Source organism: Scyliorhinus canicula, chromosome 11 (assembly GCF_902713615.1).
Source record: "Scyliorhinus canicula chromosome 11, sScyCan1.1, whole genome shotgun sequence".
NCBI lineage: Eukaryota > Metazoa > Chordata > Chondrichthyes > Carcharhiniformes > Scyliorhinidae > Scyliorhinus > Scyliorhinus canicula.
Genome location: NC_052156.1, coordinates 85,540,943 through 85,563,632, shown reverse-complemented (window position 1 = coordinate 85,563,632; position 22,690 = coordinate 85,540,943). Strand labels below are relative to the sequence as shown.

Here is a 22,690-nt window from a genome sequence, read left to right as displayed (position 1 = left end):
GTGCAACTGCACTTACAATGGTGGATAGTGAACATATATACACAGAGTTATATTGGCAACTATATACAGCATTGATCTTACAACTGGTAGATAACGAACATATATACATGGAGTGATATTGGCAACTATATATAGTGTGAATCACATTCACCACAGTGCTTAAAGCATTATGTTGGAGCTTCCTTTTTCACTTACACGAGCAACATTTTCAAAACATTTGCGTAAGTGAGGCTGAACAGCAGTAGGATCTTTAGTCTGAGATAAGATTTCAAGTAGTTCATCATCTGACAGGAAGTAGAATCTGTAACACAAAGAATAGATTATTGTTCAACACAGAACAAACATGATTACAATTGCTGCTCATTCTGTATTTTTACAGTTAGTCTTTTGCAATTAAACTTATCTAAACATCTTACTGAGCTGACTTTCCAAACTGGAACTGTTATATATTTATTCACTCCCAATTCTATAATCAAGGGATCTGGATTGATTAGGAGAAATAGGTGAATGAGCAATAGATTTTATTTAATATGGACAAATGCAATATTATGAGACTGGAAAAGTGTAATATGCAGTGTGCTTATAAAATTGGGCTGCAGGGGACAACATAAGAAAGACATTTGTTGATTCTGCCGGATAGCTTATTGAAACCATCAACACGGTAACAGATAAAGTAAGAAAAAAAACAAGATCTTAGAATTTATGACTGGGAAATTCTGAGACAATATCAATTGCATATAGAACTTTGCACATAGGGAGTTTGGAACAATGGGCCACAATCTCAGGATACGGGTTAGGCCATTTAGGACTGAGATGAGGAAAAACTTCTTCACCCAGAAGGTGGTGAACCTGTGAAATTCTTTACTACAGAAGGCTGTGGAGCTAAGTCACTGAATATATTTAAGAAGGAAACCAATAAATTTCTCGACTCTAAAGACATCGAGGGACATGGGAAGAGAGGGAGGTATGGTGTTGAGATAGAAGATGAGCCATGATCATATTGGAGAGGGACGAATGTTTCTAGAACACAACTTTGTCCCTACCTGGATTCATCCAATCTGATTACCGTACAATATGTCTTTTTAAAAATTCATTCATGGGATGTATGGTTCGCTGGCTGGGCCAGCATTTATTGCCCATCCTTAATTTCTGCCCTTGAACTGAGTGGCTTGCTAAGATATTTCAGACGACATTTTAAGACTCAACCACTTTGCTGTGGATCTGGAGTCATAGACCAAGTAAGGACAGCAGATTTCCTTCCCTAAAGGGCATCAGTGAAAAACAATCAACAATGGTTCCAATGGTCAACATTAGGTTTATTAATTCCAAATTTTAACTGGATTCAAATGTCATCATCTGCTGTGGTGAAATTTGAACCTGGATTCCAGAGCATTACCCTGAGTCTCTGGATTACTAGTCTAGTGGCAATACCACTATGCCACTGCCATTTCAGCTATAGAGAGGGCACAGAGAACAATTAAAACATAGTGAGCTTTCAGCATCTGAGCTTCATGAAGAGATTAAGAGAAATGTTAATGTTCACACTGCAGAAAAGTATTCTAGATTCTATGGGCTATAAACTGAACCCAATAAAGTTTTGACCTACCATAAACTCTGAAGCCAGGGAGCATGAATTTAGGATTAGAAAAGACAAGATTAACATACAATACATATTTAGCTACATATAAACAATATATAATCAGCTAATCATTCTTGATGACAACACAAGAACTGGTGTGGAACATCAGGCATGAGAAGGGGTTATCGGAAAAATAGGTCTCCTCTTGCGGAAGAGATCTGACCATAAACTCTGAATCACTAACACAATCCCCCCCCCCCCCCCCCCCCCCCCCCCCATCCCAACAAGAAGTCTTGGATGCATCCCTGTATTGTGCTTTGGCATCCGATCAACTATGTCATCGTCAGGCAGAGGGACAGGCAACATTTGTGAGTAATGAAAACCATGTTTGGCGCACAATGCGGATTGACCACAGTCTTATCATTTCAAAGCTAAACATCAAAATCAATTTCCCTAGGTGCCGCAGGATATGAAGGTTCAGAAGCATCTCAATGTCTCAAGGGTCAAACAGGCAGTCATGAAGGAACCTCTCTCAAAGAAACCCGAGCAGTGGCTCTACAGCGAAAATGGACACTCATTGTGTTCAGGATGACTGGGGGATTTCAGGTATACCGTGTCCTCCATTACTCTCGAGGTCCTTGGGTCTACCTCACATAAGCATCGTTGAAAACAATTACATAATCCAGAAACTACTGGAGGAGAAACATTGCTTCTGCAGGGTTTGCCTGAATAACAAGTCATCACTGCCCAAGCACAACGCCTACTGAAACAGTTGTAAGACTACCCAATGCAAGCTCAGAGAGGTGCAAGACAATTGGCTGAATCAGAAAGAAGACATATTTCAGTCGAATGCAAACAACAAACAGCAATTAAAGAATTCTATGATGCTCTGAAATCTGTTCACGAGTCCATGTCCACTAGATTTAAAAAAAAACATTTTTTGAAGACATTTTAAATACATACATAATTACAAAAATGCAAAAGCCAACCACGTCAACAGGTAATAAGCCCAACCAGCAACAGCTTTTTGTAGTAGTACTGTGCCAATACAATTTTGACTTGCATCTGTCGATATTTTTGGTTATTTGCGTTGAGTTGTAGAATGCGAGAATTGGTGCAGTGATTAAAGATGACTTCAGATCTTGCCATTCCGCTTCATATTGTGGAGTCCAGATGAATGCAGCATTTTTCTTTCTCAGGTTTCTTAATGCAGTTTTCCTACTTGATAAGTTCGGAATGAATTTCCCCATGATGTTGACAATCCCGAGCATTCTTGATATGGCTTTCTTGTCCTTTGGTGTTTGCATTTAACCAATAGCTTCAACTTTTGATTGGTCAGATTGTATCTCCCAAAAATGTTAGTTTTTGAATACCAAATTGGCATTTGTCCTTATTCAGTTTGAGTCCATAGGAGTCAATTCTGTGAAGAACTTTAAGTAGTCTCTTACAGTGTTCTTCCTGTGTGTTGGACCATATGATGACATCGTCAACATACACAGGTACACCTGGAATGCGTTCAATGATAGTTTCCATGGCACGCTGAAGTATTTCAGAAGCTGAAATGATGCCGAAGGGCAGTTGAATAAAAAAATATCGACCATAAAGAGTGTTGAAAGTGCAGAGTCATTTACTCTTTTCATTCAGACATAGTTGCCAAAATCCCTTAGTTACATCAGCTTGGTAAAAAACCTAGCATGCGCCATTTCCGCTGTAATTTCTTCCCGTTTTGGAATCTGATAATGTTCCCTTTTGATATTATCATTTGAGTCCTTGGGGTTTATGCAGATTCTCAGGTCGCCATTTGGTTTTTTAACACAGACCATTGAGCTTACCCAGTCCATTGGGTCGGAAACTTTTGATGTGATGCCATTCTGCTGCATCCTAACTAGTTCTTCCTTTAGTCGTTCTCTCAGAGGTGCTGGTACTCGTATGGGAGCATGAATGACAGGTTTAGCATTCTCTTTTAACTTCATGCTGTAGGGAAATGGTAATGTCCCCATTCCATTAAACACATGCGTGAATTTGCTCGAAATGGATCCAATGTTGTTAATTAGCGAATCAGTGAAAGATTTGGCAGTCTGAATTCTCTGAACCAGGTTTAGCTGGATACATGTGTCCACTCCCATAAGTGAGGATTTTGTGTCATCCACAATTTCAAAATCAAGTGGAATTTTAATGTCACCACTCTGAACCATGAGTTAGCATGAACCCTTTGTTGCTATTTCATTGTCATTCTTGTCTGTTTTTTTTTGTAAATAATTTTTATTGAAAAATTTTCAATCTACACAACAACGCACCATAGTAAAATACCAAAAACAATAATATTAACAATCATAAACATTCGCCCCACCCCCATGCACAACACAGCATTTTAACAACAACGCAAATTAACACAATATAAAGTTACAGAATAGAAACTACAATAAGGAACACCCCCCCCCCCCCCCCCCCCCCCCCCCCCCCGGGTTGCTGCTGCTATTGACCAAGATACCTATCTTTGCGCCAGGAAGTCCAGAAAAGGCTGCCATCGTTTATAGAACCCTTGTATTGATCCTCTCAGGGCGAATTTGACCCGTTCCTGTTTTATAAATCCCGCCATGTCACTGATCCAGGTCTCCACACTTGGGGGCCTTGCATCCTTCCACTGTAGCAGAATCCTTCGACGGGCTACTAGGGACGCAAAGGCCAGGACACCGGCCTCTTTTGCCTCCTGCACTCCCGGCTCTACCGCAACTCCAAAAATCGCGAGTCCCCACCCTGGTTTGACCCTGGATCCGACCACCCTCGACACCGTCCCCGCCACCCCCTTCCAGAATTCTTCCAGTGCTGGGCATGCCCAGAACATATGGGCGTGGTTCGCTGCACTCCCCGAATATCTGGTGCACCTATCCTCACACCCAAAGAACCTACTCATCCTAGTCCCGGACATGTGGGCCCGGTGCAGCACCTTAAATTGGATGAGACTAAGCCTCGCACATGAGGAGGAAGAGTTGACTCTGTCCAAGGCATCCGCCCAAGTCCCGTCCTCTATCTGCTCCCCGAGTTCCTCCTCCCATTTAGCCTTCAGCTCCTCCAGCCATTCTTGTCTGTTAACCTACAATATGTCTTTTTATATTTTGGACGGGTTTCTACTTTACCCAAATCTGATTCTGTTTTCAGATTAGCGTGTGCCCCAGTGTCCAATTTAAACTGTACCACTGATCCATTTATTATCAGTGTTTCTATCCAATCTTTATTTATGTCGGATAGTTGCCTAATTGGTATAATAGCAGTGTCGTTTCCATTTATTTTAGTTATCGTTTCTATTATGAAGTTGTCCAGTGAAGGAGGCATAGCGAGATAAATCTTTCATTCAAAAAAATGTTCTTCTTCCTTCATGTTTTTTGTACTGTTGACCATTTAATTTTGTTGAAACGCCTTTTTAAAGTTATTTCTGCTGTGCTGCTGTGTTAAATCGGCATTATGTAGCAAAATGATTAAGTTTGTTACATGTTGTACATCTTTTTTCAAATGCAGAACATTGTTGCTTTAAGTGGGGGTGTCCACAGCATCTACACGTCATTACGTTGGTGACATCATGCGTAAACCTCTCATGTGTGCATGCGCAAATCGGTCAACTTCCGGCTTGCGTCTTCTTTCAAAGTGCATATGTGCAAACTGATCCTGCACATGCTCAGACCAGCCATACTCAGTTTTGCGGTGTTTTCTTACCAGTGCCTGGCAAAACAGCCACCTCCAACAGCACGATTTGTTTTAAACTGTGCCTCAGAGGCAATGGCACTGATCACGTTGCTGAAGTTTGCGCCTTTTTCACAGGATCGGAATTCAGCATATTTGTTAGTAGCTAGCTCACTTGCTTTACAGAGGTTGATGGCTTCTTCTAAAGTCAAATTTGGTTTTCTTGATAAGCGTTCCCGCATTTGCTCTTCAAAAATGGCAAACACAATTTGGTCACACAGGATTGATTCTGTAATTGAGGAAAAACTGCAGGATTGCGCTCGGAGTCTCAAATGAGTGAGAAAAGAGTCAAATGATTGCCCTTTTAGCTACAACCTTTTTAAAACATGTATCTCTCATACACCTCATTGACTTGTTTTTTGTAATGGGAGTCAAATTTTTCCAATACTTTCTCATACTTATTTTTAACTTCATTTTCTGAGAAATCAAATGAGCTAACCAGTTCAAATGCCTGCAGACCTGCCAGATTTAGTAGGAGAGCTATTTTTCTACTATCAAGAGCTGATTCAAGTGCAGAGACAGAGAGAAAGACGTCAAACTGTTGCTTGAAGTTTTTCCATTTCAAACTGATCTGGTTTTTGCACAGCATCCATGTTGGTCTCGGTTTTTCATTTGCCTTTGCAGATTTTGAGATGTGTAGCATCTGGTAGCCAGTGGTGATCTTTGTGAGGGGTTTCCAGGGTGGAAGGCATAGTGATCACAAAGACACACAAAGCTCTTTTGAAGAACTAAACTAATTTTATTAACACTACTAAATTTGAGTTTGACACTTATTCTAAATAGCAAACATACATGTAAGAATTAAACTACCCTCACTAACACTGGGCGGGATTCTCCCCCACCCGGCGGGGCGGGGGATCCCGGCGTAGGGGAGTGGCGCCAACCACTCCGGTGTCGGGCCTCCCCAAAGGTGCGGAATTCTCCGCACCTTTGGGGGCTAGGCCCGCGCCGGAGCGGCTGGCACCACGTCGACTGGTGTGAAAACCGACTCCAGCGGCCTTTCAGGCCCGCTGCCCGGCGCCGGGGCTGGCCGAAAGGCCTTCGCCGGTTCACGCATGCGCCGGTGGTGACGTCAGTGGCGGCTGCCGCTGACGTCACCACCGGCGCATGCGCGCTGGGGGATTCTCTTCTGCCTCCGCCATGGCGGAGGCCGTGGCGGCGGTGGGAGAGAAAGAGTGCCCCCACGGCACTGGCCTGCCCACCGATTGGTGGGCCCCGATCACGAGCCTGGCCACCGTGGGGGCACCCCCCGGGATCTGATCACCCTGCGCCCCTCCCCAGGAACCCCGGAGGCCCGCTCCCGCCGCCAATCCCGCCGCCACCAGAGGTGGTTCAAACCTTGGCGGCGGGAGAGGCCTCCCAGCGGCGGGACTTCGGTCCATCGTGGGCCGGAGTATCGCCGCAGGGGCCTTGCCGCTCGACGTGGCGCGATTCCCGCCCCTGTGGCGGAGAATTTCTGCCACGGCGGGGGGCGGGATTTTCGGCTGCCCCGGGCGATTCTCCGACCCTACGGGGGGGGTCAGAGAATTTCGCCCACTATCTCTAACTACTAAGTATAACTATAATATCTTAACTAGCTCTGCAATACACTATGAATCTTGTTTTCTTCAGCTCCAATCTAATCTCCTCTCTGAAGCCCAACAGCCAGTGAAATTTATAGTACTGTCCCTTAGCTCCCTCTGGTGGCTAGGCTTAACATAACATTAACTCTTCACATGCTGTACATTTGTATAATATTGTATGTGATAGCCAATTTTCACACAGCAAAGTCCCACAAGCAGCAATGTGTTAAATGACCAAATAGCCTGTTTTAATGCTCTGAGTTGAGGGATAAATACTGATCTCGACTCCAGAGAGAACTTGCCTGCTCTTCTTCAAAATAGAGCCATTTAATCATTTATGTCCACAGAGGACAGACAGGGCCTCAGAGTAACATTTTATCTGAACAAAGCCATCTTTAACAGTTAGGAATGTCAACCTAAATTTATGTTTATTGCCGAAGCTAACAATCTATTGCCTGAGATGTGAGACTGCTGCCTCTGAATCACAGATGACGTGTTGATTGAGATTGAAACATTTGGTCAGTGCCTAATGAATACCTCTAGAACTGGTATGCCAAATTAAAGCACTATTTATAATCCACAACCCTACATATTTGTTGAGAGTGTTACGACTGTTCCAAGTGTTTGTCTTACAGGTGAACTCCGAGGTTACATCCTGGAATTTCTTGGCAGATGGAAGTCCTGTGGTAAAGTGAATAAAATCCCTGCCTCTGAGGCAGAAGCTTCGGGTTTAAGTTCTATTCCTGGGCTTGATGGCCAAAGAAGATATGTTTATAACACGGCCAAACAGGTTGAATGTCAACTTGCAACTCCTTACACTGAACACCAACGGCAGGTGGTAATAACAATAGAGATTCCTGGTTAGCCATGTGATGGAAAAAAATCGGAGCCTCTAGTGCAAACAGCATGGGGTTTGATTAATCGTTCTGGCTTGGGTGTATTTGGGACCTGTCTCCTTGTCATACCCATGGTCAGACCCGACTTAGAACAGAATCATAGAATCATTACGGTACAAAAGGAAGCCATTTAGCCCATTGAGTCTGCACCAACCCTCTGAAAGAGCCCCGCACCTAACCTTTAGGACACTAAGGGGTGATTTATCATGGTCAATCTACCTAACCTGCACATCATTGAACTGTGGGAGGAAACTGGAGCACCCGAAGGAAACCCACGCAGACACAGGGAGAACGTGGAAACTCTACACGGACAGTTACCCAAGGCTGGAATTGAACCCAGGTCCCTGGCATTGTGAAGCCGCAGTGCTAACCACTGAGTCTGCTGTCTTCAGACCGAGAACTCCAGAAAAGTTTCTAGGCATAGCTAAATGTTGCTAGTCTTTTTTTAAGGAACCTTTTACTCACCCACATAATTTAATGTTTTACAATTAAACAGATTCTGTTCTGTGAGTTTGTTTTCATAATATGGCTCCCATTACTCAGAAATTAAACAGGAGTTCCACTCAACAATCTCTCTTGTCATCAACTCCAGAAAAATGAATCACCCTTTCATACCACATTTTGGCATTGAAAAGAAAATAAATCCTTTACCTTGGAAAAGAAGCTCTTTTTGTCTCCAGATATTCACTTAGACCTTTCTGCACAAGGTCCAGCTGTTTGTTACATTCACGTAAGTTGTCCAACAGCCGTGGTTCAGGACATAACTCAATAACCTGTGAAATGAGGCTAAAATGTCAACCAATGAGCAATCACAATTCCCAGGTCAATAATTATTTATTTATACAATGGTAGAGTTTTTCCAAGTGAAATATTGGCCGCGATCTTCCCAAAAGGGAACAAAGTGAGTGCGTTTAGCCGCGGGTTTCCTGGCACTCACAGTGCCAAGAAACACATGGCCATTCAACACGACTCGCTTTTAAAAAGGGGCCTGAATGGGGACTTCACGGCCGAGGCCACGCATAGCCCCATTTTTTATAATGGGGAGATCCGGTCGCCAGAACTCCCCATTGTAGCGAGAGAATGCCGAGGCCCCAAAAAGAATTCCTGACCTCCCCTCCAGCCCAAACACAACATGGGAGGGCCCCCATCCCCCACCCCCCCAACACCCACACCAGGCGCCTGATCGCGTGCATACAAAAATAATGCCAGCTTGGCACCTTGGCAGTGCCCCTGTCAGCTGGCAGTGCCACCTGGGCATCTTGGCAGTGCCAGGCTGGCACCCAGGTGTCACTGCCAGGGACTGACAGGGTATCCAGGTGGCACCAGCAATGCTAGGGCACCACCCTGCCCAAAGAGCATGCAGTTGGAGCCTCCGATTCCCTTGGAGGTCCCCACAAGTGCCGTTCCGTCTGGTCCCCGTTTGTGGGGACCAGTGTCAAATGCCACCCGCCCGAGATCCCCAAGGTGAAGGCATTGAATCCCAAAGCCTCAGGTATCTCGGGAATCGGCACATTAGAGTAAGGCTCTAATATGCTGATTTGCTAAAAAGTGATCTCGCCCATTTTGGGCAGGATTCCCCTTGTAACATCTCGTGAGATTTTTTTGAATCTCACGAGGCGCTGCGAGCTGGGCAGATCGTGGAAGCGGGGTCTCCCGACTTTCACCGGCCACGCTGAGCCACGGCGAGCTGCTTTTCTGGTGCAGCATGGCCGGAGGATCACGCCCATTGAAATGGTAAACAGAAATCTAAGTTTTGGAGATTACTATTAGTGATGTTATCATACAAATGGTTGGACCCAACAAGGAGTTGGGCAAGAATTTGACAAAGTGTGTTAAGCATTGGTACAATAACAGATATAACACTAATTTCTGCCCTTGAATTTATTTTAAAGAGTGACCATTATATAAGATATGAGGTCCTAGCTAATTGCACTTAATTTACTTCCTTTTCACATGATTCTAACTATGAAAATAACCCATGTTTAACTGATTTTACATATGCATAGGTAGGTAACATGTATAAAATATAAAATTAGAAAGTAGTAAAGGTTTCTACCCCATTATGTAAATAAAAAAATAAAGTGATGGAAATGCACAGTGAATCAGTCAGCTTCTAGAAGAGAAAAGAGGGATTAAAGTTTCAGTGGGGCCTTTATCAGGACATGTCAATGGAAAGTTGCTGGGGGTCTTCTATATGTTCCTGGCTTCATCTTAGGTGCACATATACCATGCAGCAAATACCACTCAACAGGAGCAGAAACACTAGTTGAATATTTCCTCCTCAGCCCATGGTAACATAGGCCAATGGCAGTAACAATCACTCTTGTAAGGAGATATAATTTGCTCAATCTGAGGTCACATTGGCTCTGGTTTCCACCAGAATGGGCCGTTTGTAACCAATTCCTCTCGCTTTCTCATGGTCTAACTGAAGAATTTTCATCTGAAATGGTCTATTTTTCAAAACAGCACTGTAGAATTGGAGAGCACTTGTATAGCAACTTACATTCAAAGTCTGGATCCAGGATATTTCCAGAGATAGTCGTTACGACCTTCCTTGTTTGCCTGGAGCTATTCAGTGCAACTGACTCAGATTCAACTTTTTTATTCAAGTATTGAATTGACTCTGACTTCTATCTGTTATCTTTCCCAAGAATTTAATTCCGAAGTCTTCAGTTCAGGACAATAACTTAAATATATGTGGTGCCTTTAAAGCAACAAAATGTCTTATGGAATTTCACAGGAACATTAACAGGCAAAACATTCCATTAAGCCACGTAAGGACATATTAGGATGGGTCACCAAAAGGCCAGTCAAAGAGGTGGGAAGGCCTATGGGGAGAAATTAAAGGAGGGGTGGCAACAGTATTGAGGGGTCTAGGAGGGATAAAGTGAAAAATAGAGAAGTAGGATGAAAAGTGGAAACAGAAGTGATGGAATTGAGTCTTGAGCAGTAGTCAACATACACATGCAATTGACTTCCGGTTGTGACCATGGAGTGAGTGGTCACATACAGGGCTGTTCCTGCTTAAAGTCACAGAAAAGGGCTCTTTTCACACAGATCTGGATGGAATTTTGATGAATGTGAGAGGAGTAGTTTACCCCTGGAATGGTATGTCTCCTGATTGCCAGACCCGGCAGAAAACAGTGAGAAATTTGACTGGAAAGTTGAAACAGTCTGGTGCTGCAGCAACAGGCGGGGGAGGGGCAAGTTGGAACGCCCCAGATACAGGAACTGATGACTTTTATCAAGGAGGAATTCCATAAGCAGAGGAAAGAAATGCATGAGGATCATGCAAAGGCTATTGTAGAAGCTGTGGCACCCCTGAAGAGTACTTTGGAGCGGATGGAGAGGTGTTTGGAGGTGCAGGGGCCACAGATTCGGGAGATTGAAGGAGTGATCTCAGACCACAGCGATCGTGTGGTGGTTCTGGAGGCGGACGTGGGGCTCCTAGGAAACGTTTGTAAGACGTTGAGGGCAAAGGTTGAGGAGCAGGAGAATACCTCGAGAAGACAGAACCTGCGAATACTGGGCCTGCCTGAAGGAGTGGAAGGTGTGAGTGCCACGAGGGACATCTCGAAGATGCTTGTGGGACTGGTGGCAGAAAGGGTGCTGGATAAGGCACCTGAAGTGAACCGAGCACATAGAATTAGAAGAATTAGAATTAGAACAGTACAGCACAGAACAGGCCCTTCGGCCCTCGATGCCGTGCCGAGCAATGATCACCCCACTCAAACTCACGTATCCACCCCATACCCATAACCCAACAACTCCCCCCCAACCCTACTTTTTAGGACACTACGGTCAATTTAGCATGGCCAATCCACCTAACCCGCACATCTTTGGACTGTGGGAGGAAACCGGAGCACCCGGAGGAAACCCACGCACACACGGGGAGGACGTGCAGACTCCGCACAGACAGTGACCCAGCCGGGAACCGAACCTGGGACCCTGGAGCTGTGAAGCATTGATGCTAACCACTATGCTACCGTGCTGCCCCCTTAGGTCTCTGAGGAAGAAGCCTAGAGCTGGGGAGCCACCACAGGCGGTGATGTGAGGCTCCATAAATTTGTGGAGAAAGAGAAAATTCTATGGTGGGCCAGGGTGAAGCGTAGCTGCGACTGGGAGGGAAATAACGTCCAGATTTATCAGGACATCGGATCCGAGTTGGCAAAACAGCGAGCAGGTTTCAACAAGGCCAAGGCGGTGCTGTACCGGCGGCAGATCAGGTTTGGGGTGCTCTACCGGCAAAATTATGGGTGACGTTCGGAGGCCGGGAGTATTATTTTGAGACCCCAGAAGCGGGCGAAGACTTAATTGAGGAGCATAAACTGGGGGTGAACTGAGTGGACAATGCTTGAGAACCGGGGTGCTGGCACTATGTAATGGTCGGGACCATGTTTGAAGTGGGTGTAGGAATTGGGGGATTTTCACCTTTTTTTTGTGGGGGGGTGGTTTCTGTTCAATGTTCAGATTGTAAGGAGTTGTAGGGGTGAAATGTTCATGAGGGGATGGATGTTCCCATCTCCCCCCCCCCCCCCTCCTGTTTAATGGGACTTTTATGTGTTTAACATCTGTTTGTTTGCTTTTGGAGAAGGCTACCTGGAGTTCGGGAGAGTTCGGGAGGGCAATAGGGGCAACTGCGTAGGGCAAGAGGTGTGCAATCCGAGTATGGGGAGAAGGCGAGCCGCATGCTGGCGCACCAGCTGCGGAGGCAGGCTGTGTCCAAGGAAATATTGAAGATCCGGACTGGGACTGGGGATGTGGTGTCAGAGCCAGGTAAGATAAATGAGGGATTTAGAGAGTACGACCAGGGACTTTATGAGGCAGACCCCAGGAGGAGAGGAGGAGGACATGGGGCGGTTTCTGGATGAGCTGGAATTTCCCCAGGTGGAGGAAGCAAAAGAGGCAGGCGTTGGAGGAGCCCCTGGGGCTGAGGGAGGTGCTGGATAGTATCAGGGATATGAAGTCGGGGCAGGCCCCTGGGCCGGATGGGTACCCGGCAGAATTTTATAAGGAATTTGAAGCGGACCTGGCACCACATCTGTTGGGGGCGTTTAATGAAGCACTAGAAAAGGGGGAGCTGCCGGAGACGATGAAGCAGGCAGTAATCACACTAATCCCCAAAAAAGGGAAGGATCCGGTGGAATATGGATCGTATAGACCCATATCACTATTGAACACGGATGTGAAAGTATTGGCTAAGTTGTTGGTGGGGAGGATGGAGGATTGTGTCCCGGTGGTGGTTGCAGAAGATCAAACAGGCTTCGTGAAGGGCAGGCAGCTCGCGAGTAATGTGGTGATGAATCCGTCAAAGCTCTGGTACCGGAGGTGGTGGTGTCCATGGACGCGGAGAAAGCATTCGATCGGGTGGAGTGGCGGTGCGTGTTCGTAGTTTTGGGAAGGTTTGTGTTTGGGCTGTGATTTGTGGCATGGGTGCGCCTGCTGTATGTGGCGTGCCAAGAGCGAGGGTAAGGACGAATGATATGAGCTCACGAAGTTTTGACTTACACAGGGGTACGAGGCAGGGGTGCCCGCTGTCGCCGCTACTGTTTGCGCTGGCCATAGAGCTGTTGGCGATGGCTCTCAGGGGGTCGGCAGAGTGGCAGGGGATAATGAGGAAACAGAGGGAACATCGGGTGTCGCTCTATGCCGATGACCTCTTGCTGTCTGTTTCGTATCCGTTGGAGAGTATGGGAAGGATTATGGGCCTGTTGGGGAGGTTTGCAGGGTTCTCGGGATACAAGCTGAATGTAGGGAAAAGCGAGGTATTCCCGGTGAATGAGCTGGCACAGCGGGCTAATTTAGGGGGGATGCCATTTACGGTAGCGAGGGATAGGTTTAGGTACTTAGGAATTCAGGTAGCGAGGGAATGGACGGGGCTCCATAAGTGAAACTTAGCGAAGCTGGTGGAGGAGGCCAGGGAGGATCTTAAGAGGTGGGATACACTGCACTTAACGTTGGCGGGGAGGGTCCAAGTGGTGAAAATGAATATTCTGCCGAGGTTCTTGTTTATCTTTCAGGCTCTCCCGATTCAGAAAGTGGACACAATCATCTCTGACTTTGTATGGGCGGGGAAGGAGCTGAGGGTGGGGAGGACCCTGCTACAGAGGCAGAGACAACAGGGGGGGGGGGGTTGGCGTTGCCAAACTTGCTTCATTATTATTGGGCGGCAAATGTGGACAAGGTGCGGCGGTGGTGGGAAGGAGAAGGGGTACAGTGAGCTAGGATGGAGGAGGAATCTTGTAAGGGGTCTAGTTTGAGGTCTATGGTGACGGCAGCATTGCCAATGGCTCCGAGTAGGTATTCAGGGAGCTCAGTGGTGCAGTCCATGGTGAAGATATGGAATCAGCTGAGGAGGCATTTTAGGGTGGAAGGGATGTCGGTGCTAACGCTGCTGTGTGAGAATCATGGGTTTGAGCCGGGGGAGGATGGATAGTGTGTACAGGAAGTGGAGGGAAGTGGGGCTGGTCAAGGTGAGGGATTTGGAGGAAGGGTTCGCCAGTCTGGAGGAGCTAAGGGAGAAGATAGAGGGACTTCCGGTGGTGGCTATGAGGGAGTAAGTCGCACATTCGGTGGCTCCCGCTCTGGCCGAACGTTTGGACCTTTTTTCCTGGCTTTTTTATGGTTTTGAGTATTGACTTTAAAGGCGCAGATAACTTGGCACTGGATCCACACATTGGTGTGTGGAACGGAGAACCCCAAGGGATCGAAAAGGAAATAAGAAGATAAGCAAGAGCTGGCTGGAGGTTGCAGCTGAAGACAATATGGCTGATGTTCGGAACCTTGCTGTGACGGCGCAACCATCAACGGAGGAGCTGATGCAGGTCATCCAAGAGGGCTTTGCCAGACAGAAACGGGACTGTCTTGACCCGATAAAGGAATCGATCGATCGGCTGGAGCGCAGGCTGGGTGCCCAGGATTGGATGATACAGAAGCTAGAGAAAGCGCTGGCGGACCAGGAGGAGCACCAAACGATGGTCGCGATGGAGGTGGGGATGCTAAAGGATCATCAAAAGAGGCTGCTGGAGAAGGTAGAGGAACTGGAGAACAGAGCTCGCTGGCAGAACATAAGAATTGTCAGTCTCCCAGAAGGAGCTGAGGGGGCTGATGCTGGCGCGCTTGTGCCGTGTTCCAGAAGATTCTGGGGGAGGGGGCTTTTCCCCGACCATTGGAGGTGGACAGGGTGCACAGGGCGATGGAGGAGTTTTCTTTTTATTCACATGTTCGTAAGGTTTATTCCCGGATTTACTTTTTCATTTTGAGCAGGGATTTGCTGGTGGGGGTGGTGGACACGGGGTATTCGGCCGTCACTATTTCGGATCATGACCCACACTGGGTGAACTGCAGGTTGGTGAGGAGAGCTTCCGGCGCCCGCAATGGAGGTTGGACATGGGCTTGTCGGCGGACGAGGCAATGTGCGAGAGGCTGAGGAAGAGCATGCAGAACTACCTGCAGGTTAATGACACGGGGGACGTCTCAGCAGCGGTGGTCTGGGAGGCGCTGAAGGCAGTGGTGAGAGGGCAGCTGATTTCGATCCGAGCTTTTAGGGACAGGACGGATAGGGCAGAGACAGACCGACTGGTTAAGGACATTCTACAGGTAGTTAGGAGGTATGTGGCGAGCTCGGGGGTGGCGCTTTTAAGGAAATGTTAGAGGCTGCAGGCGGAGTTTGGGGTGCTGTCCACAGGTAAGGCAGTGGAGCAGCTTCGAAAGGCGAGGGGTGCGTTCTACGAACACGGGGAGAAGGCCAGCAGAATGCTGGTACAGCAGCTTAGGAAGAGGGTGGCAGCCAGGGAAATAGAGAGGGTGGTTGATGGGGTGGGGAACTTGGTAGGGGATTCGGCAGGGCTACACAGGGCGTTCAGGGACTTTTACAGCAGGCTCTATTGCTCAGAACCCCCAACGGGGCCTGAGGGGATGAGGCGCTTTCTGGACGGACTGACCTTCCCGAGGGTGGGCAGGGAGCTGGCGGATGGGCTGGGGCCCTGATTAGGGCCGAAGAAATAGTTGAGGGCTTGAAGGCAATGCAGTTGGGTAAAGCCCCGGGGCCGGACGGGTATCCGGCGGAATTCTACAAGAATTCTTCGGGGATTTTAGGGCCGTTGCTGGTCAAGGTTTTTAATGAGGCAAGGGACAGTGGGGTGCTGCTCCCGACGATGTCACAGGCCACTATTTTGTTAATTTTGAAGCGGGACAAGAACCTGGAGCTATGCGGGTCATATAGGCCGATCTCACTGCTTAATGCGGACGCCAGGTTGCAGGCCAAAGTTTTGGCCTCCAGGATTGAAAATATGATTATGGAGGATCATACCGGGTTTGTCAAGGGCAGGCAGTTGGTGGCCAATATAAGAAGGCTGCTCAATGTGATCATGATGCCCCCGGAGAGGAGGGAGGTTGAGGTAGTTGTGGCAATGGATGCGGAGAAGGCATTTGACCGGGTAGAGTGGGACTATTTGTGGGAGGTACTGGGACGATTTGAGTTTGGTCGGGGCTTTATCGACTGGGTTAGACTGTTGTACCAGGCCCGGGAGGATAGTGTAAGGACGAATAGGACGACCTCGGACTATTTTAGACTGCACCGGGAGATAAGACAGAGGTGCCCCCTCTCCCCACTGCTGCTTGCGTTAGCTATACAGCCGCTGGCAATTGCTCAGAAAGCTTCAAGGGGCCAGAAGGGGCTGGTTCGGGGAGGGGGGGGGGGGGGGGGTGTGGAACATAGAGTCTCACTGTACGTGGACGACCTGCTCTTATACGTATCGGATCCAGGGGCAGGGGTGGGTGAAATTATGGCGACTGTGGGGGAATTTGGCCGATTTTCGGGATTTAAGTTGAATATGACAAAGAGAGATGTTTGTAGTCCAGGCGAGGGGTCAGGAGGGTCGGCTGGGGGAGCTGCCGTTTAGGTTAGAGGGAGATAGTTTCTCGTACTTAGGGATACAGGTGGCGCACGACTGGGGCAGGTTACACAAGTTGAACTTGTCCCGGTTGGTTGAGCAGATGAGGGGTCAGTTTCGGAGATAGGATGCGCTGCTGCTGTCGCTGGCTGGGAGGGTGCAGTCGGTTAAAATTATGGTCTGACCGAGATTTATATTTGTATTTCAATGTCTCCCAATTTTCATCCCGCAGTCCTTTTTTAAGAGGGTTAACAACATCATCCTGGGGCTGGTTTAGCTCACAAGGCTAAATCGCTGGCTTATAAAGCAGACCAAGCAGGCCAGCAGCACGGTTCGATTCCCGTACCAGCCTCCCCGGACAGGCGCCGGAATGTGGCGACTAGGGGCTTTTCACAGTAACTTCATTGAAGCCTACTCGTGACAATAAGCGATTTTCATTTCATTTTCATTCCATTTGTGTGGGCGGGTAAGTTCCCGCGAGTGAAGAAGGTGATGCGCGGGAGGACCAGCGAACTATGCCCACATGTTCTGGGTGTGTCCAAAACTTAGGGGATATTGGTAGGGGTTTGTGGACGTCATGTCCAGCGTATTGAAAACAAGGGTGGCACCGAGTCCAGAGGTGGCGATTTTCGGGGTGTCGGAAGACCCGGGAATCCAGGAGGAGAAAGAGGCAGATGTTCCGGCCTTTGCTTACCTGGCAGCCCAGAGGCGGATATTGTTAGCTTGGAGGGACTCAAAGCCCCCGAAGTCGGAGACCTGGTGAACTGATATGGCAAGTTTTCTCGGCCTAGAGAAGATCAAGTTCGTCTTGAGAGGGTCACTGCTCGGATTCGCCCGGAGGTGGCAACCATTCATCAACTTCTTCGCGGAGATTAACACAGGGGGGTGGGAGTGGGGGCTAGGGTAGCGTAGAATAGGAGGGTCTTGGAGGGATGCGAGTCTGCGATTGCACTATGTTTGTTGCTCTTTGTACATTGTTTTTTTGTACTGTTGCTGTAATGCCAAAAATACCTCATTAAAATTGTAGTGGGTAGTGAGTTTTGGTACCTACAGGTTAGGGACTTTGCATGAAGGGGTTCCCTAGATTGCCGGGATACACCCTGCTGGAGCAACTGCTGCTTCCGGATGTGGGAGGGGAGGGAAGAATTGGGATATATATAAGTGGCTGGGGGAGCAAGGAGGCGAGCGGGTGGTGAAGATCAAGGAGAAATGGGAAGAGGAGTTGGGAATGGAGATCAATTGGGCAGTATGGAGTGAGGCACTGAGAAGCGTAAACGGGACCTCCTCTTGCGCAAGGATGAGCCTGATACAGTTCAAGGTGGTGCACAGGGTGAATATGACTCGGGTGAGAATGAGTGGGTTCTTTCAGGGGGAGCAGATGAGTGTGAGAGGTGTGGGCAGGGCCAGCGAATCATGCGCACATGTTTTGGGGTTGTGAAAAATTGGGAAGATTCTGGGCGGGAGTGTTCGCAGTCTTAGCCAGGATAGTGGAGGAGGGAGTGGACCCGGATGGCGATATTTGGGGTTTCAGAGAAGCCGGAGCTCATGGAGAGGAGGAAGGCCGATGTCATGGCCTTCGCCTCTCTGATTGCACGGCGACGAATTTTGCTGGAGTGGCGGTTGGCATCGCCACCGGGGTAGCAGCATGGTTGGGTGACCTGTACGACTTCCTGTGGTTACAGAAGATAAAGTATGAGTGAGGGGGCTCAGCAGGGGGGTTTGAGAAAAGGTGGGGGATGTTTGTGACCGTGTTTGAGGAGCTTTTCGGCACGGTGGGGAGGGTGCTGCGGGATTCAAACGAGTTATTGGGATTGACTGAATTGTTCCACTGGCGATGTATATATTGTATATATAGGATGTTGATGTAGGTGCTTTACGGTAAGCCCCCTGTACTACAGGTACGGGGGTAGATCCTGCCTGCTGGCTCCGCCCAGGAGGCGGAGTATAAATATGTGTGCTCCCCATACAGCAGCCATTTTGTCAGCTGCTGTAGGAGGCCACACATCTCAGTGTAATAAAGCCTCGATTACATTCTACTCTCGTCTTTGCATAATTGATAGTGCATCAATTTATTACACTGAGTTTTTCAGAGATGGACATCCGCATCAAGCCGGATCGCCTGAAGCTGCATCCTCAAGCAGACAACGCCAAAAAGGACTTTGAACATTGGCTAGCCTGTTTTGAAGCGTACATCGGGTCTGCGCCAGACACAATTCCAGAAGGGCAAAAGCTCCAGATCCTTTACACACGGTTGAGCTCCAAAGTCTTTCCGCTCATCCAGGACGCGCCGACCTATGCAGAGGCCATGGCACTACTGAAGGAAAACTATGCTCAGCGGACTAAAATAATCTACGCTAGACACCTCCTCTCCACGCGGCGCCAACTTCCCGGTAAGTCGGTGGAAGATTTCTGGCGCGCCCTGCTCACCCTAGTTAGACTGTGACTGTCAGGCCATTTCGGCCACGGAACAGTGGAATTTGCTAATGAGAGATGCATTTGTTACGGGCATAGGGTCTGACTACATCCACCACGCCTCTTAGAGGGGGCCGCGCTCTCACTCACGGTCGCATCACGCAACATTCAGGCCTATGCCACCGACCGCGCAGCCCACCCCACCTGTGCATCGTGGACTCCGCAGACAGCCGCCCCATCGTGGACCCCATCAGCGACCGCCGTCAGCCAACCCCACGCCTGTGCCGCGCGGCAACCAACCAACCCCGGGGGGCCCAGATGCTACTTCTGTGGGCAGTCAAAACACCCCCGACAGCGCTGCCCAGCGCGGAGCGCCCTCTGCAAGGCCTGTGGCAAGAAGGGACATTTTGCTGCAGTGTGCCAGGCCCGCTCAATCGCCGCTATTGTCCTGGCACCCCCCACGTGCGGCCAGTGGGCGCCGACATCTTCCCCTCCTCGGACCACGTGCGGCTAGTGGATGCTGTCACCTTGCTCAACTCACAACACGTGCAGCCCATGGGCGCCGCCACCTTGTTTCTCCCAGGACCAATGGGCGCCACCATATTGCCTCCCCCACGACACGTGCAGCCCGTGGGCGCCGCCATCTTACCCAACTCAGGACCTCTGCCCGTCGGGCACCTCATCCGGCCGCTCATCGCCTGCAACCGCCGACGACCAGCCGCGTCTCACCTCGGTCACGATTGACCAGTCTCGACCACACAACCTCGCAATTGCTTCAACTAAAGTGAAGGTCAACAGACATGAGATCTCCTGCCTGTTGGACTCCGGGAGCACTGAGAGCTTCATTCACCTCAATACGGTAATGCGCTGCTCCCTCTCGGTACACCCCGCTAACCAGAGAATCTCCCTGGCCACCGGATCCCACTCCGTGGCGATCCGGGGGTACTGCATCGCCATTCTCACCGTCCCGGGCTTGGAGTTCAGCGGCTTCCGCCTCTATGTCCTCCCCAACCTCTGCACTGCCTTGCTACTCGGCCTGGACTTCCAGTGCAACCGCCAGAGCCTAACCCTGGAATTTGGCGGGCCCCTACCACCTCTTACTGTCTGCGGCCTCGCGACCCTTAAGGTCGACCCACCTTCCCTTTTTGCAAACCTAACCACGGATTGCAAACTGTCGCCACCAGGAGCAGACGGTACAGCACCCAGGACAGGACCTTCATCAGGTCTGAAGTCCAGCGGCTGCTTCGGGAAGGCATCATCAAAGCCAGCAACAGCCCCTGGAGAGCCCAAGTGGTAGTGTTCAAAACTGGGGAGAAAAACAGGATGGTCGTTGACTACAGTCAGACCATCAATCGGTACGTGCAGCTCGACGTGTACCCCCTCCCTCGCACATCTGATATGGCCAATCAGATTGCACAGTACCGGGTCTTCTCGACAGTGGACCTGAAATCGGCCAGACCCTCCCCTCCACTGACCGCAACACGTACTTTCTCAGTGTGGTAGATGAATATTCCCGATTCCCCTTTGCCGTCCCATGCCCCGACATGACGTCTGCCACCGTCATCAAAGCCCTCAACACCATCTTCGCTCTGTTTGGTTTCCCCGCTTACGTCCACAGTGACCGGTGATCCTCATTCACGAGCGATGAGCTGTGCCAGTACCTGCTCAACAGGGGCATTGCCTCGAGCAGGACGATCAGCTACAACCCCAGGGGAAATGGGCAGGTGGAGCGAGAGAATGGGACGGTCTGGAGGGCCATCCAGCTGGCCCTACAGTCCAGAAATCTCCCGGCCTCCCGCTGGTCGGAAGTCCTCCCCGATGCACTTCACTCCATTCGGTCGCTCCTGTGCACCGCGACTAATGAATCCCCCCATGAACGTCTCTTTGCCTTCCCTGGGAAGTCCACCTCCGGGGTTTCGCTCCCGGCATGGCTGGCAGCTCCAGACCCGTTCTCCTCCGTAGACATGTTCGACTCCACAAGGCCCGTTGGTTGAAAGAGTACAGCTACTTCACACCAACCCGCAGTACGCTTATGTAGCGTACCCCAACGGCCGCCAAGTCAGTCTCCCTCAGGGATCTGGCACCAGCTGGTTCCCCACACAGCCCCCCCCTCCGACCCAGCGCCACCCTCCCTTCCCCCGGTGCACCCCACCGCAGCCCCCACTCCGGGACAATCCGTCCTCCCCTTGCCCACTCCTGGAGATGAAGAGGATTTCGACCCACTCCCGGAGTCACCGAAGACCAAGCCGCTGCCGGAGTCGCCACCAGCACTAAGGCGCTCTCGACGACAGATCAAGGCACCGGACCGCCTGAATTTGTAATATTATCTGTACTTTTAAAACACACTTTCCGGTCTATAGTTCTCCACCACCCCCGCCGGACTCATTTTTTAACAGGGGGGTGAATGTGCTAGTCACCACTGATGTATATAGTGTATATATAGGATGTTGATATCGATGCCATTTCTTCAGCTGCTGTAGGAGGCCACACATCTCAGTGTAATTCAGCCTCGAGTACATCCTACTTTCATCTTTGCATAATTGATAGTGCATCAGTTATTAACAACAAAAGTACAAGACCAACTGTACCTTTCTATTTTCATCTGCATTTTTCATAATGGTTATCCATAACCGCTCCATGGTATGGTATCGTTTACTTTCCACTGGCAGTTGTCTGTTGATGTCCTCAGAACTGAAGATTGGTTCCAGATAAAGCCAGGACCTCTGACACAGCAGCCACTCATCCAGGACATCCTGAAACAACATGGAATATAAATATAATGTTATCCTTATCTGTGCAGCTACAAATAGAACTGCTCAATTCATTCAAATGTGTGATTTCTAATTTTGACCCAGGCCCCCATGGAAATAATCTAATGACTTTCTTAGAAGATATGGAAGACCAAAGTTACCTGCATTCTTCTATTGATCATAATTTATACGGTTAATGATATATGAACTTATAAGTGTACATATTTTCCAGAAATCCTTGCAGGTGTCTCACCTGGGTCATGCGCAGTTTGTTTTCCCAACTGCTGATCCTCCCTTCATATGCCTTCTTAAAGGGTGAGAAGGACATGCTCTGTGTCATGACAATATGATCGTCCAGTAACTGAGAAGCTTCATCTGGACTTTTCAAGATAAATGTTCCTGTTTCTTTGTATGGCATCACATCAAAATTAATATTTTCCCACTCACTCTCCATCTTATCAAGTGCCTATAAATAAGAAGATGTACAACATTAGTCCTGTAGATCCTCTTGATTAACTAATTAACTAATTGACTTGATTTGCAATATAACATTTGAAAACTTATTATTGCTAGAAAACATGAATACATGTGTCGGAGACCTTTTGCAAATTATAGAATTTCTGCATTTGAGAGTTAGTTTATCTACAGTCCAATCTTCCTTTAATTTTGAATGTGGGTTGGCGTGCAGAGAATGGATATTCAGTGATGCAATACCACAATGCCTTTACAACTTTGAAGGTGTCATCTTACACGCAATACATGATTCTGTCTCTTCGTATAATTATGCAACTGTTTCCGGTTCTTTTGTAACCAGCTTCTCTACACCAATGGATTTTAGCACGTTAATGTCTAAAGTTGA

General features: G+C 48.6%; 1 protein-coding gene across 1 annotated transcript in view; it reads right to left on the bottom strand.

Moving 5' to 3' along the window:
* The window catches only part of dnah1 (dynein, axonemal, heavy chain 1), a 995,196-nt gene that overhangs the window by 628,456 nt on the left and 344,050 nt on the right, over positions 1-22,690 (bottom strand). The window contains 4 exon segments of the mRNA XM_038812191.1: positions 196-301; positions 8,427-8,548; positions 21,670-21,834; positions 22,085-22,297. Of these exon segments, the coding sequence (XP_038668119.1) occupies positions 196-301; positions 8,427-8,548; positions 21,670-21,834; positions 22,085-22,297 (606 nt within the window).